Consider the following 14357-nt stretch of genomic DNA (forward strand, 5'->3'; position numbering starts at 1 on the left):
TTTAGCAGTTAAGCTTCAAAATTTACGTTGTTGTTGTTGTTGATCATGTAGGTAACGAAAACTGGCCCATTTTATTGGCGTTCGTTGGCGTCCCGTGTCTGATCTCCGCATTCATCCTGCCGTGGTTCCCAGACAGTCCCAGGTACACGCTGATTAAACTGAAGAAGGAAAAAGAGGCACAGGAAGGTACATCTTTCCTTTCTATCTGAACACGTTGACGACCAGTAGTAGAAAATTTGGTATGATTAAAACATAATTGATACAAAGAAAAAGTCAGCGAAAAAGATCGGTAAATGTTCAGCGTGCCAACTGTGTAACTATAAGCCTAAATGCAAACAGTAATTAAGATGTTCTGCGTATCTTCATAATGATAGCAGTCTATACCAATAGTGAATATACAAGTATACATGTATATACACGATATACGTTCAATTTCTACAGTCATTGTCCATTCGTTGTCCACTTCAGTGTTATTTATAAAATAGCGCTCTATATTTATATAAAATATCTATCATACGCGTGCCAGTTACCCCCCATTATGTACAAGGTATGTCACCTGTGACCTCCTCCTTGTTTCAGCCCTGCAGACGTTCCGTGGTGCCGACCATGACGTGTCTGCTGACATAGAGGAGATGAGACGTGAACAGAAGCAGCTCCAGAAGCAGCCGCCATGGAGTCTGGGCAAGCTGTTCCGCAGCAAGATGCACAGAATGCCCTTTATGTTGGTCAGTGCCCTGGCCCTGGCCCAGCAGCTCTCCGGGATCAATGTGGTAAGTGGGATTCTGCAAAACACCCCTTTAGAACCGCATGCAACGCCTAGAGCTCCTTGTATTGACTACCGTACGTTTTTTTTGTAAAACTCTACTAGAGTCATGTTGACATGATCTAACATGTCTCCTGAGTTTCAGGTGTTCTACTAGAGTAAGGTTGATAATATCTTCCCGTGTTTCAGGTAGAGTGAGGTTGATAATAGTTGAAATGTCTTCCCGTGTTTCAGGTGTTCTACTACTCCAGCTCGGTGTTTAAGGATGCCGGTATTCCTGATGACTACGTGCAGTATGCCACCCTGGGGACTGGTATTATCAACGTTATCATGACAGTGATTAGTGTAAGTATCAGGAGTTTTATATCTTAGTTTAGTAATAAGGGATTGTTTTTCTTAAAAAAATAAAATTTGCACAACGTTCTTTCTGATACTAGTTTTCGTTCTCCTCTCTCTCTCTCTCTCTCTCTCTCTCTCTCTCTGATGTTGTGTTGTGCAATCATATACACTTGTCAAATGACAATTTTCAATAATCCCATTGATATAAACTAACATACCTATAGAATAGGAAGACACAAGTAATTGGCAAAAGAGAAGTTTTAGAAAAAAATTATAAAATATTTCTTCAAATGTGTATCATAAAAACTTACGAAATGTTGGTTGGAGACACAGATATGTATAAAACATACCGCCTCTGTTGGCCTGCAGGTGCCTCTGATGGAGAAGTCTGGTCGCCGTATTCTCCTGCTGGGCGGGATGATCCTGATGTTGACCTCTGCTATCATCATCACTATTGCCCTGAACCTGAAGGACATCCTGCCCTGGATGGCCTACATCTGTGTCATATGTATGCTGCTCTTTGTCATTGGATTTGCCATCGGCTTAGGTAAGATCATTGTCTTCATGGGCCTTCTAAAAATACAAATAGATGGGAAAGCGTACGTGTGCATTTTTTTTTTCAAATCTGTACTTATGAGCAGACTAATAAACCAGCACCAAACAAAAATAGTTACAAGAATTCTCAACTAACTTTTAGTATGCTAAGAGGCCATAGGGCAAATGTTGACTAATATAGCAACGGATGCTTGTACACTAGCCCATGGATAAATCATAATTTGTCAATGACTAGCCTAAACTAGACCGATTTGTAATTAAGCCAGTGGGTTAACAAAACTAACTTTCAACAAATCGTGATAATTTGCAATCACCATCATACAGCCAAAGTCTGTTTGCATGACATAAATTAGTCGATCAGTCTGAGCTGATTTTGATCGCGACATATTTTAACCTTGTATGTCCTTTCACTCGGTATCTGCAAATTAACCTACTCTCCATGACATGACTCACGGCCTGTATCACCCTGTGTTCAGGAACCTATGTGAATACTGAGTTGCCGCCAACTGTAACACCAGCAAACTGTATGTCCTCTGAAACACAGGGTGTCTGTCTGTTGGCTGCCTTATTACACATATGTTGTAGGAATTGACCATTTGAACTGGAGACAGATGTATTACAACTCAGTTATTGATCTCTGTGTGGGGAAAGGCTTCCTGTTATTGTGCACAATGTGGTTGTTTGGCTTCTTTGACCTTCATGTGTATGATGGCAGTTAATGTCAACAAATTACATGTACCCGCAATTAACGTTACAAAGTTAGCGCCCTGTTCTAGAATTTAAAATAATTGTAAATTGTTTTTAATGCTATAATTTGAGTACTTTGTGATGCAAGTGGAATATTTGATAGAAACATGAAGCAGTACAGATACTTGGTTTGTCTGCCGCATCCTAAGACCGTTGTAAACGTAGACCAAACCATGCAATTGTTTTTTTATATGAGCATTATGTACGTAATAAGCTGCTGCTTTGTTTTCCCAGGTTCTATCCCGCAGTTTATTGGTGCTGAACTGTTCAAGCAGGGTCCTCGTCCTGCCGCTATGTCGTTCGGTGGAATGTTGAACTGGCTGGCCAACACCCTGGTCGGCATCAGCTACCCTTCCATGGAGGTGAGAGACAGGGGGTGGAGACGGGGGGGAGGGGGGAGGTGGGAGGGAGAGACAGGGGTGTGGAGTTAAAAATTGTCATCGGTATGATCAGCTCTGTCTAAAAGTTATAAATATAAATATACATTATTCGCATGTTATTGAATTATTTGGGTAGTTAAAGAAGCATTACCTCCATCTGTAATTAGTATTCTACAAATTCCTCTTATTTTTTATGTTTATAATGTGAAGTTATTATGCAGTGCTAATCATTCCTGTGTACATGATCATGATCCACCGTTCCAGGATGCCATGGGCCCCTACTCCTTCATTGTGTTTGTGGCACTTCTACTCTTCTTCTTGATCCTCATCTGGAAGTTCCTCCCCGAGACCAAAAACAAGAGCTTTGCTGAGATAGCTGCCCACTTTGGGATTAAAGAAGACGAGATGGCGGACGCGGAGGACAACAAAGAATCGGTAGAACTAGTAGAAGCCAATCTTACCACTGTTTAATGCTAGTCCGTGTAATTAGATGGCTTTTAAGCTTTTATGTTATTTAATTTCAAGATAAATGTTTACTTCATGCAGTTGTTAAACAGGGCGTGGTCAGGTGTCAAATAATCAGGTCGTTCTTTTACTTCGACGGAAGGGCTTGCTATCCCGTGTGCAGCGTTTTACTTTTAGTTTGGGTTTTTGCACGTATAGATATTATGTTACATGGAAGTTAAGAAACTGGTGGCTATGAAGATTCCAAACTTAAACTAGCGCCAGTTCGGAAATGATGTTAGGCGGTGAAGTTGGGACAAGTCCAGTAGTGGTGGATTTGAAGTAGAAGAACAGTTCATATACTTAGCACTTGCATATAAACTACCAGACCTGACATAACCTTGCCCTGTATAAGTGGATTATGGACGGTACAGTTACATAGTGGGCAATCAAAGGACAAACTAACGGGTACCGTTCACCCGAAGACGGTTTGACATCGACATGAACCAGGCACAGTGTCTACTTAAGTTTACTGAAACACCGCCTGCTGTCTGTTCAAGTCAGCTACTAGTAGCCACGATAAAAGTAACTGTCACCACTGTAACACTGGTAGAATTCTGGAGAATACAGCCACGGCTGGCGGCTTTCAGTCAAATAATGGCGGCAGCTCACTTCTAGAGCAGAAGTCTGTTTCAAGCGAGGCACGACGGACCTTTCCCGTCATCACACGGCAGAACTTCGCCTTGTATTATATATACCATATATAAATGACAAAAAGTTCAGCTTCGGATGTAATGCATCCCACCCCAAGAAACAAAAGACACCCCATGCCAAATATTGCCTGTTGGTTGTTTTTGGTAGTTAAAGAAAAAGGGTAAAAGTTATTTTAAATTTATCTTTTAAGATTAAAAGGGTATTCCGACAGTAACGGTTAGATATATTTACATTTTATTGTTATGCTATAAGAAATCTACAACTATTGCCAAATATGTTTAGAATATAACATAGATTTTATTTGAATTTTGGATGTGTTTGGTACATTGTGGTTCCATTTGTTCCTGTCAGTATACACCCTGTTGTCGACCAGTAGTTATTATACCTCATATATCTAATGTTATACAGTAAAAGCACTCCGAACAACGTTCATTTAGCGAATATTTATATTAAAGCTCATAACCACCATGTTAATCAAAATAACATGTTAATTGTATTTTAAGAAATCTCTCGCTGGATGGAGCATTAGATGGAGAACGTTGTCTTAAACACTGATACACGTAACCTTCCTTATTTATTTCAGCTGAATTATTTTAGTAATAGGGACCAACCGAAAGCACTCTACTGTTGCCAAGTATTGTATTTTTATCATAAATGTAGTATTTGAATATTTTTTGCTAAACGTATTTATTATTTTGGTGTATTTGCTGAGCATTTGCATTACAGTTAGCAACCTATTAGACGAAATTTAGGTCGAACCTTAAACTCTCTGCCGGCCGCCTGTTTGAAGTTAGTTGTGGCCGATCTTAGGCACACAATCCGCAGGAAAAGTGTCGTCCCAAGAAGGGCTGGCTCGACTTGTATGTAACCGCACCTTTAGAGTAGAACAAATATCTGTAGAACAGACAGTGTCGCCTGAATGTCAGCGAGATCGCAGTAGGCTGTACATACTGCAGCAACGTGTGACACAGGGGGCGCCGTAGAAAAGTAACGAGAAGTATTTTTGATATATTTGCTGAGCGGTTGGAATGTGTTTAGAAATGTTATCATGGTTTCTACGCTAAGACGTAAAGCGAATTATCCTTAGAATAAAAAAATGTTGCTAGTTATTACACATTTTACTCCGATTACCAAGAATAGTGTTTTGTATGTAAAATGTATCTCCCGAGAGCGGTAAGTTATTAATATAATAGGCTTTCTTGTTATTAGGCAATCGCCAAGCGGTGGGAAGTATAAAATAGGTGTTTTGTTTCTTTGTAATATAATGTCAGGGACTAAACATCTTATTTAAATATGTATAATACCAAGTTATACTTTATCTAAATTTACTTACAAAATTAACAGATGTCGGCAGTGACATTGAATTGTTGAATTACATTTATAATATTAATATTTATCATTGACACCCGTAGTACTTAAGCGTACCATTTAATACGTTACCTCATTATAGCTCTATTTATTGTTTTGGTATGTCTCAGTACTCGAATTCATGCACCAGTACATTGTACATATAACATAGGATGTTAAGAGGGAGTGAGGTTTACATTGTGCATGTAGAATAGTAGACTAAATGATGTGTTCATCTCAGACCGTATATCGGGCTTACTGGCGTCAAGAGTGGACTATCCCGCCCGGATGCTCTCTATGTTATGTGGCTGTCTAGTTACGCAAGTAAACCCCCTATCCGGTTTAGGATTACTTTTGTCTCAACGCGACTGCCAGGAAAAGGAAGTAATAGAAGGTAGAAATAGAATGTAGGAGGAATAAGAAGTCGTTTGCATTCGCTATGTAGCCACTCTTTCTCTCTGAGTATTACCAACAATGATGTATAGTGCCAACATAGATATATAAGTTAACATTGACCAGTCATATTCTGTAGTTTTAATTGCTTTCTTTCCATTAGACTGCCACTAAGGTCGCCTATAGGAAATATATTCGCCGTGACCTCCAAAGTTAGAATCATTTATTTATACGTTATGTTTGTTATTGCATCTTACTGTAACTTAGTAAATTCATTATATCTTTATTTTGTGAATTTATCACAAAAAGGTGGTGTAAACCGTACCTAAGGGAGCATTTCAGTGTGTCGCTGTGGATGAATAAAACGTGTTGTTGAATAAATACTTGTTTCTTTTGAGCGTTTATGCTGCATTGCCACATGACTTCTTAATGTTTCTGGGTCTCATTTGTCACATTAGTTAATTATAGTGGACGGCTAGAGTGTCACATAGTTGTACATCCTAACGTATTATTTGTATAACCCCTTGCATTGCTATTAAACAGAAAGCGATGCAGTTTTGGAAGTCCAACTCACATTTGTTTGTTTCCCAGCACCATGGTTTCTAGGAGTATATCTTTAGAAGGTGATTTTAGTAATTAACCATCATTATTATTTTGCTATCTAACCACTGCCTTTATGAAAACCTTATTTACCGGTTAAGCTTGTATGTTTCTCTGCAGCATGCTTATTTGTTGTCTTTATGTTTTAATTCCCTTATATTTCTAGGATTTCAAGTATTTTAGTTCAGCACATGCGCTTAGTGTTGGCTTAGATAGTTCTTTGTTTTTATTAATATTGTTTACAATATTTTAAAGTGTCTTATTTGGTGTTGAGTTTGCATACATTTGTTCTTAACTCTGTTTTTCCTGTGCAACATCTCATATATATCGTATTTTTTTTTTTTTTTTTTTGTTATTGACTTTCCTGATATGTGCCACGTTTCCATTCAAGTTGTAACGAGTAAACTTAGCAGGCCATGCAATTAGAATGTTCGACCAAAAACAGCCAATCTGACGACATGGTCCTCAGTTACTCAGTAACAACTGGGGTCGGTGGGAGGGACTAGACTGGCTAGCTACGGTTGGAAACAGTAATCACACCACGTGTTGGGATACAACGTAATCAGTTATACCACCACAACTTGAATAGAAACGCACATATATGTTAACACTTTACGGCATGAACATTAACCTGCATGTTTACTCACTGTAGTCCTTAGTTTGAGTGTTTCCTTTCCTTTGTTTGTAGGTTGAAATGCTTCCTATGCATGATCGTGTGGGCACGCGCTTGGCCGCGACAGCTCCTGCAAACGCCCGCCAAAATGGGTCACACTCTATGCCGACAACTCATATACCGCAAGTTGTCATAGAAGATGAGGCTAATGCTACTAACCCAACCATTGGCAATCCTGCTATTAACGTAACTGATGATGACTTTCAACAACAGCCACTTATAAGTAAAGAGGATAGTCATCGGAGCCCGCGAAAACCAAATATCCCAATGGACCCCGAGGTTGGTCGGCCTCGAAGTGGCCAAGATGTTGACAAAGAAGTTCTTGCGTAACCTCGAGATGCATGTACAATAAACTAGAACTATTTAAAACTGTTGTGGACTGATGGGGAAGTCTTACGTGTAATTGTCGAAAAGTTTAAGATGGTTATCTGTATTTGCCTCTGTAAAGTTGCACTAAGAACTAAACTGGTCCCGGAACAACGTTCTTTTACCGTCCAAAAACACTATATTGAATGATGTGGAACACATGTATAGTGGGGTAATGGTGCGTACAGGTACAGCACTGGGCATTGGGAATAGGTTTTTTTCATATTTTATGGGGGTAATACACATTTTACTGTGGAAATTTACTTCTGTAACAGTCGAAGACGGTTGTGGGCAGTTCATCGACTATCATGTTTTAGTAAGTATTCAGCCACTGTTAAGGGCACACGAACACTGCCAAGTATGGTTACAATCTCGCCTTATTCGACAGAGGAGATAGAAACACTATCAATTTTGCCACGCAGTGTTCTGGTACTGCCTTATGTGCATATCTTTTACACGCCATTTTACTTGCTTTTTGCGGCATTCCTTGAAAATGTAATCAAGCAAAACGCTAAGCTTTTAAATGTTGTCAGCTTTTTGATCAACAGCAGCATTGAAACGCACTGTATCAAGATTGAAACGTTAATGAGTCACAACTATGTGCTAAAATTCGTTCAGCTTAGGTTTTTAGATTGCCTGCTATCAGATGTTACTGTATTATAAATGACATGACAAACAATCGATTAACTAAATGATAGAAGAAACAGAGAGCTTTCATGAGAACTAGTGGAAGCAAACGTGACTAAAGTGCTGCTGTTTTCATTCTCATCATTTTGACTTTATTGCATCAACAAGTAGTCTGAAATAGCATGCATCTGTTTAAAGTATTGCTGCTTGCAAAATACATGTGCGCCAGCTTCTGTTAATTTTGTGGCGTGTAGTAAGGGCTTTACCGTGCTGCAACTGATCTCGGAGGGCTGAGTAAAGAATGTGTTCACTGTGAAGGGATCGGGCCTCCGCCATGTTGTCGTGCTTTGCATGTTCCGTTATATGTTCCTCGCTGCGTTCTGCAGCTGTTGGTTCGCTAGGAATAGCCAAGGCACCGACGGCATATTTTTTTTTTCAGGTTGGAAGTCTCGTTAATTTTTGATGCTTAAATTGTAAAGCAGAGACAATGTAATTTAGATTAAGCTTTTTCACCACTGGTTTTGACTAGTACCAAAGCTATGAAGCCTAAAATCGAATTAATTCCATTTTCTGCGCCCCAAAGAATTTACGTGCTTCAGAACATGTTTACTTGAAGCGTTTTAGTATTACAAAGCTTTGTGCGTTAATGCTCCATGAATACTCCAAGCCTGATTGCGTATTTGATTATTTATTATTTTATTATTTTATTTGTATCTACACTCATCGTTAAGAACGTCTATTTGAAAACTGTTCCTATAATATCTGGTAAAGGGTAGCTTTTTTAGCGAAATCAAACTTGGAAAAATTATATAGGTTTATAAACATTTTCGCTCTAAGTAATGGATGATTATCATGAAATATGTACTTACTTGTATAGAAAATAACTACACGTACATGTCTACATGTACCACAGGATCAACTGTATCACATTATATGAACACTGCCGTGTACATGAACATGCAATTCAACAGTTTTATTTATATTTTTTTCAATCCACCAGTGACCTCAAACAGCTTGTGTAAGTCCCATGACTACATTTATGAGATGATTGCAATAAACTAAATATGACAGCGAAATCAATGAGTTTTAACATACACAATGCAATCATAATATCTTCACATTTGTTAGAGATGGCAATTTACAACCTAAATTATATATTCTAAAAATATGACATACACTATCAAAGAAATTTATTTAAAGTTTACCCTTAATATTGAGCTGTAAGATGTCCAGAGATTTCTTTGAAAAAAAAAAAGAAAAGAAAAACGTCAACTGGTTTACACCATAACACGCAGACCACGCCAGTGCGAAAAACATGTGTAATATTTAAACTCGTATGAAAAATACAACACATCTAAATTTTACTGTGATATCCCTTTACCATTTTATCCTACAATCCTAAGCTTAAGAAATAAGAAGCGGGCAGAGAGCCATTGGATCAAGTAACACAAGTTATTACATGTTAACATAGATTATGCTTCATCTGTATCTTTCTCAACTGAATGTTTTTAAAGACAGCAGAGACCTCTGGCGGTGAAGTATAAAAGTTTTTTTTTTTAATGTCTTTTGTGTCTAGTGGGGGTCAACTGTCACATCTGTTATCTTCTCCACTGACTCACAACGCAATGCCCTTATGACTCTTGCTGAAAGCTAAACTATTAGTTACACTCTATATATGTGTAGCCTCTTAAAACTAAAGCAATGAAGCTTATCAAAAACAATGAATTAAGTAATTATGACATTTCCTAATGCTCATTTGGACATCTTTGTGTGATTCCGCATATCTCCACTGCGCAATAAAGGTACGGAATCAGTCGTGTCTTACCGATGACAATACGCTGTAATTAACAACTACTTTACCATTATATCTACATACTAGTCTGCATAGTGTTTGTTTTCGACAACAATATCCCCTGGGTAGTTCTAAAAATATATAAATAAACATTTTGCGGAGAAAAACATATATATCAGAATCGTTATCATGATTTCGCTTGTGGAAATTCATCCTTTTGATAAGGGATTTTAGAACGATCTATTGTAAAACTTTTTTTGGAAAACTGATATGATAAAATTTCATACAAAAAGGATTCTGTTATATTTGGAAAAAAAGTTGAAATAAAAGTAGAAAAAATGTAAAATGAAATAATTCTTCAGCTGAATGGCTAGGTTCAAAAATTACATTTTAAGAACAGCAAATACTTTAACATGCAAACGTCCTGTCAACTTCTGGAGGACATAAAATACTATTTTACACACGATGTTGATTCTTTCAGTTTTTACCAGAACAGGATCAAGTACGGAAGCAGCAAAGAACGGGTCTGATACACACATATACACATAAGCTTCATCTGCACCTTACCCTGTCGCCTTCTTCTATTTCTAAAACATGGCACAAGAATGAAAACCGATCCACATTTTGGAGATATGCGGCCCTTTTCACGTAGCCTAAGACAACGTCTTTGTTTTTGAGGGAGGTCACTTGCATCCCATTTTCAAAAGCAAAGAAAGTTTACGTACAATTACAATTGGCACAAGACACGGGCCCTCACACTTCACGTCTAATTATTATTATTATTACTCATTTTGATGAAGAAGCATATACCCAGTGTGCTTCAGTTATTTTATCCCAATATCTCGACTTACAATTAGTTCATTGAAAGACACTCCCTATCATCATTTAGAGTTATGTTCCTGACAGCATCTGTGGCAACATATAAACGGATTAGGCGTTCACTAACACTACCCGCAGATCTTTTAGCAATAACTCCCATAATAACCACATAACCCACGAATTAACCAACACACCGCACAATTATTAGCACGAACAAAACCATACCTGACACTAACATTCATCCACTCTGGTAGTGCTGGTTAATTTATGGGTTATATGGTTATTATAAGTGTGAGTGCTAAAAGATCTGCGGGTAGTGTTAGTAAACGCTTAATCCGTTTATAAGGCCTGATACAACAACCTGTAGTTTGGGCAGAGGGGAGCCTCCACTCACTCCTCTATGCCCTGGGTTTGCTGGAACCCGATATCACATTCTGACTGTCAAACATTTTCCTGAGGAAGTACACTTGAAGTGACCCGACCAGAATGATCACAGTGCACTGGAAGATTGACCAATACTGGATGTAGTTTCTGTTGCTAACGGCAACGTACCAGTCCCGGATGTGCTGCTGCCTGCTCTGGCCTTGGTAAAACAGCATGTCCGTGATGGCCTTGTCTACCTTGCCGATGCTTTGCTGAAAACAAAAAAGTGTATAAGTAAGTAAGAATTTAAGAGTCGTTTTTATGCTGTTTTCAGAAAAAAGGGGGGTCTGATCTGGGTTAAATATAGGCCTAACATTAGAAGCCAGATTACCGCTTGGACTTCGTTTTAAATTATAATAACTCTACCTCAAGCTTTAACAACAACGACAATAAACCAGAGGAAACAAAACCAAACTACCGAGAAGTTTTCAGTCTTGATATCCATGTCCTGGAGTTCCTTGGAGAAGTTATCCCAGGCCGAGGTGGAGAAGGTAACCAAGTAGAAGTAGACTAACTTACTGGCGAACCGGCTGAACGAGTTGTCGAAGCAGAATTCATAGACGCCTAAAATGAGAACAAAAGAAAACAGAGTTTTTGGAATATCGATTACAATACATCACACTACTGCTGGAAGACGAGCTCGAAATAGAAGTCTGGCACACCTGATAGCAAAGAAACAATTGAAGAATACTGTGAGGGACGTTTAGCAGATTATCTGTGGGCCCAAATACAGTAAGTCATTTCCCTCTTACTACAAGGGCATGAGCTGAGCCCGCTATTTTGTCTTAATAAAACCCCTACCAATGACTCACCTGGAAGCTTGATTTGTCTCTCAAATGCCCCGTCAGTCTTCCACTGGAAGTTCTCTATCAGGTCTCCGTGTGGAGATTTCACTACCATGTCAATCTGCCGCTCTGCTCCACGCAGTACCTAAATATAGTGTGCAAATATATTTAAAATTATTACTTTTGTTGTCACATCCTTTTCTGACATTTCTCTTTTGTTTTACCCTTCCAAGTTCGTCAGTATTTTATGCATAATAATTGCCAGACATCGTCCTCGTGAGGCCGTCAGCTTAGAGACACGTAAAGTCTTTTATAAAAGACCAGATTCGTCTCATCGTCACCTCACCGTTTCTCTGTTTTATACAACTTAGCAACGCGAGTGCAAATACCAAGGCCCCGCTTCTCAAAGAACACCAGTAAAAATTGTTGTTAATCTTTTTATACTTCAATAAAATATCATTCTATATTGAAGCAGTGTGGCCCTATGTCCCACACGGGACGAAGAGCACTGATGATGATGATGACTGAAGCAGTGTAAATGTGCCATGGTACTAACTGCCCGTTTAAAATACTTGCCATTTCTTAATTTTCACGAAGCAGTACATTTTTGTCACTATTGCTACTGACTTCATGTGAGGAGGGACGTGGCGTGACTTGTCTCTCGCGGCAGATTATTCGGCTGAGTGTGTCGGACATAAACCCTAATTACGGTAACAACGGTGGACGCACGTGAAATACGATATTTGCATTCTTTACCTACATTTTAAACAGAAGCCTAAAATAAAGTACGTGAAGTCATTAGCGCTGAGATAAGCCATAAAGGTTTGCATCAAGTTGAGGTCAGAGGTCGCGCTTTTGATGATTTTTGTTATCAGCAACATGATTTATTTGCTACTAATCTCTCCCGAATGTCACCCTGAATTTCCAAGTAAAAACGCTGGCGGTGAGTGTATCCGGGTATAGGGAAGCGTCTCAGTGATCACCATCTGCACTCAGGGTGCTTCTCTCGGGATGCGGAAAAATTTCCCAGCCCGCAGTCGCTGCTGTACACTTGGCGCCTCAAACCCTTCTTAGCTCTACTAGTACTGCGATGGAGAAGCCGAAATTTTAATTTTAATCAAAAATGATAGTTATACACTTGAACGCAGGTGAAGCGACTGGTCACAAACATAACTTGCTAGCACAACGCGCCCCAGACGTTCATGAAATATTAATGTAATGACTTAGAATAGTAATGAAGATGAGCTCTTGTTTTATTAACACTGGTGGCTTTGTGTGTCAAAACAATGCCTAGTTGACACAGAGAAGGACTGTGTATAATCCGAGTGTGCGTTAAGTCGGTAAAGGGATCTTTGATTGCCTTTCTCTGATATCATTTTGTTCAGTGGGAAAAAAACATACAGATTAATTACCGGTCGCAATGTAACCGTACGTTTATCGATTTTTAATGAAGGGTTCTCTGTTATTTTGATTTCCCTGTGTGGTGACAAGTCAGTTCACTGCCACCTGTATAAAGACAGCTGATTTATTTTTCCTAATCTGTTCAGTGAGTTGACTGTTGAAGATGGAGAACTTACACCAAAGCTGATATTACAAAATATGTCGTGTTGATCATGTTACTAAATACCACAAAAAATACATCCTGTTCTATTCTAGCACGATTTGAATGATAACCGCAGAGAAATGGAAGCCGAGTTATGGGTCCACTATCCTTAGAAGGCTAGGGAACTGTACTGAGCTCCACACACTTAACCCGAGGGGGGGGGGGGTCTGCAGTCGTTTTACTATTTTACATGTCTGCTCAATATCACTCTAATGTTCTACCAAATTTCTGCAAAACTATATTTGAAATAATGCCCCACTCCCCCCCCCCACCCCTGTGTCTATACGTCAGTCCCGTGGGGTATCTCACCTCAAAGGATATGTGGATCTCCTCATCCATCTCCATCTTCTGGTAAAAACACTCAAATCTCCCGGCAGGAATCTCGATCTTGAACTCGTGCTGAGATCCTGGCAGGCCGTCGAAGTCGAAATCCTCGTTGCTGTCGCCGAGGACATTTTCCGTTCTTGTTGTATATAAAACAGCTGTTATGAATATGACAGCCAGCACCAGTTTGCTTGTGTACGCCGCCATGTTTTGTCCACGTGTGACGGCAACGCTTGAGGGGGAGAGATTGCAGCGTTGCTAATGTCGTGTAGCACGGAAATACTGTGTCGTTATCTCGATCTCACCAAGTACTGCTATCTCTACACGGGGAGAGACAGAGGAGACAGCTGTTTTAACGCTTAAAGCCATTTAACTATGCTACATTTACAGGAATTGTTTTAAGACTAGTCATATTATTATTCTCAGGTTTATCATTTTCAGTGCACAATAATGTTTATAGATGAAATGCTAAATGCAAACTTTGATTTACGCGAAAAATGATGATAAGTTTTAAGATAAAAAAGATATGGGGAATTTTTCATTGTCATACATTTTTGATGTTATTATATTGACTTAACCCTCCAAGATTTACGAATAAATAGTACATTTTGAATTTATAGAATAACTTTAATAAGAAGTTTATAAGTGGTCGCGTAGGTCATT

The 14357-nt window shown here is 38.9% G+C and overlaps 2 protein-coding genes across 4 annotated transcripts in view; one reads left to right on the forward strand and one right to left on the reverse strand.

The window, feature by feature from the left end:
• LOC106181195 (solute carrier family 2, facilitated glucose transporter member 1) overlaps positions 1–9501 on the forward strand; it is a 40070-nt gene extending 30569 nt beyond the window's left edge. For all 3 annotated transcript variants that reach the window (XM_013565515.2, XM_013565530.2, XM_013565522.3), the window contains exons 6-12: positions 52–186; positions 580–770; positions 998–1108; positions 1472–1649; positions 2639–2766; positions 3049–3219; positions 6971–9501. In XM_013565515.2, the coding sequence (XP_013420969.2) occupies positions 52–186; positions 580–770; positions 998–1108; positions 1472–1649; positions 2639–2766; positions 3049–3219; positions 6971–7285 (1229 nt within the window). In that variant the 3' untranslated portion in view covers positions 7286–9501. The remainder of the gene's footprint in view (positions 1–51; positions 187–579; positions 771–997; positions 1109–1471; positions 1650–2638; positions 2767–3048; positions 3220–6970) is intronic.
• On the reverse strand, positions 8897–13973 carry LOC106181212 (transmembrane emp24 domain-containing protein 5). Its single transcript, XM_013565541.3, has 4 exons — positions 13680–13973; positions 11795–11912; positions 11401–11546; positions 8897–11194 (listed from the first exon to the last, which is right to left on the reverse strand). Exons 1-4 carry the CDS (start codon positions 13899–13901, stop codon positions 10958–10960), a joined length of 723 nt encoding a protein of 240 aa, XP_013420995.1. The 5' UTR covers positions 13902–13973; the 3' UTR covers positions 8897–10957.
• Between the last annotated feature and the right edge of the window lie 384 nt (positions 13974–14357).

Source organism: Lingula anatina, chromosome 9, assembly GCF_051362555.1.
Source record: "Lingula anatina isolate TDL-2025a chromosome 9, LinAna3.0, whole genome shotgun sequence".
In the NCBI taxonomy this organism is placed as follows: domain Eukaryota; kingdom Metazoa; phylum Brachiopoda; class Lingulata; order Lingulida; family Lingulidae; genus Lingula; species Lingula anatina.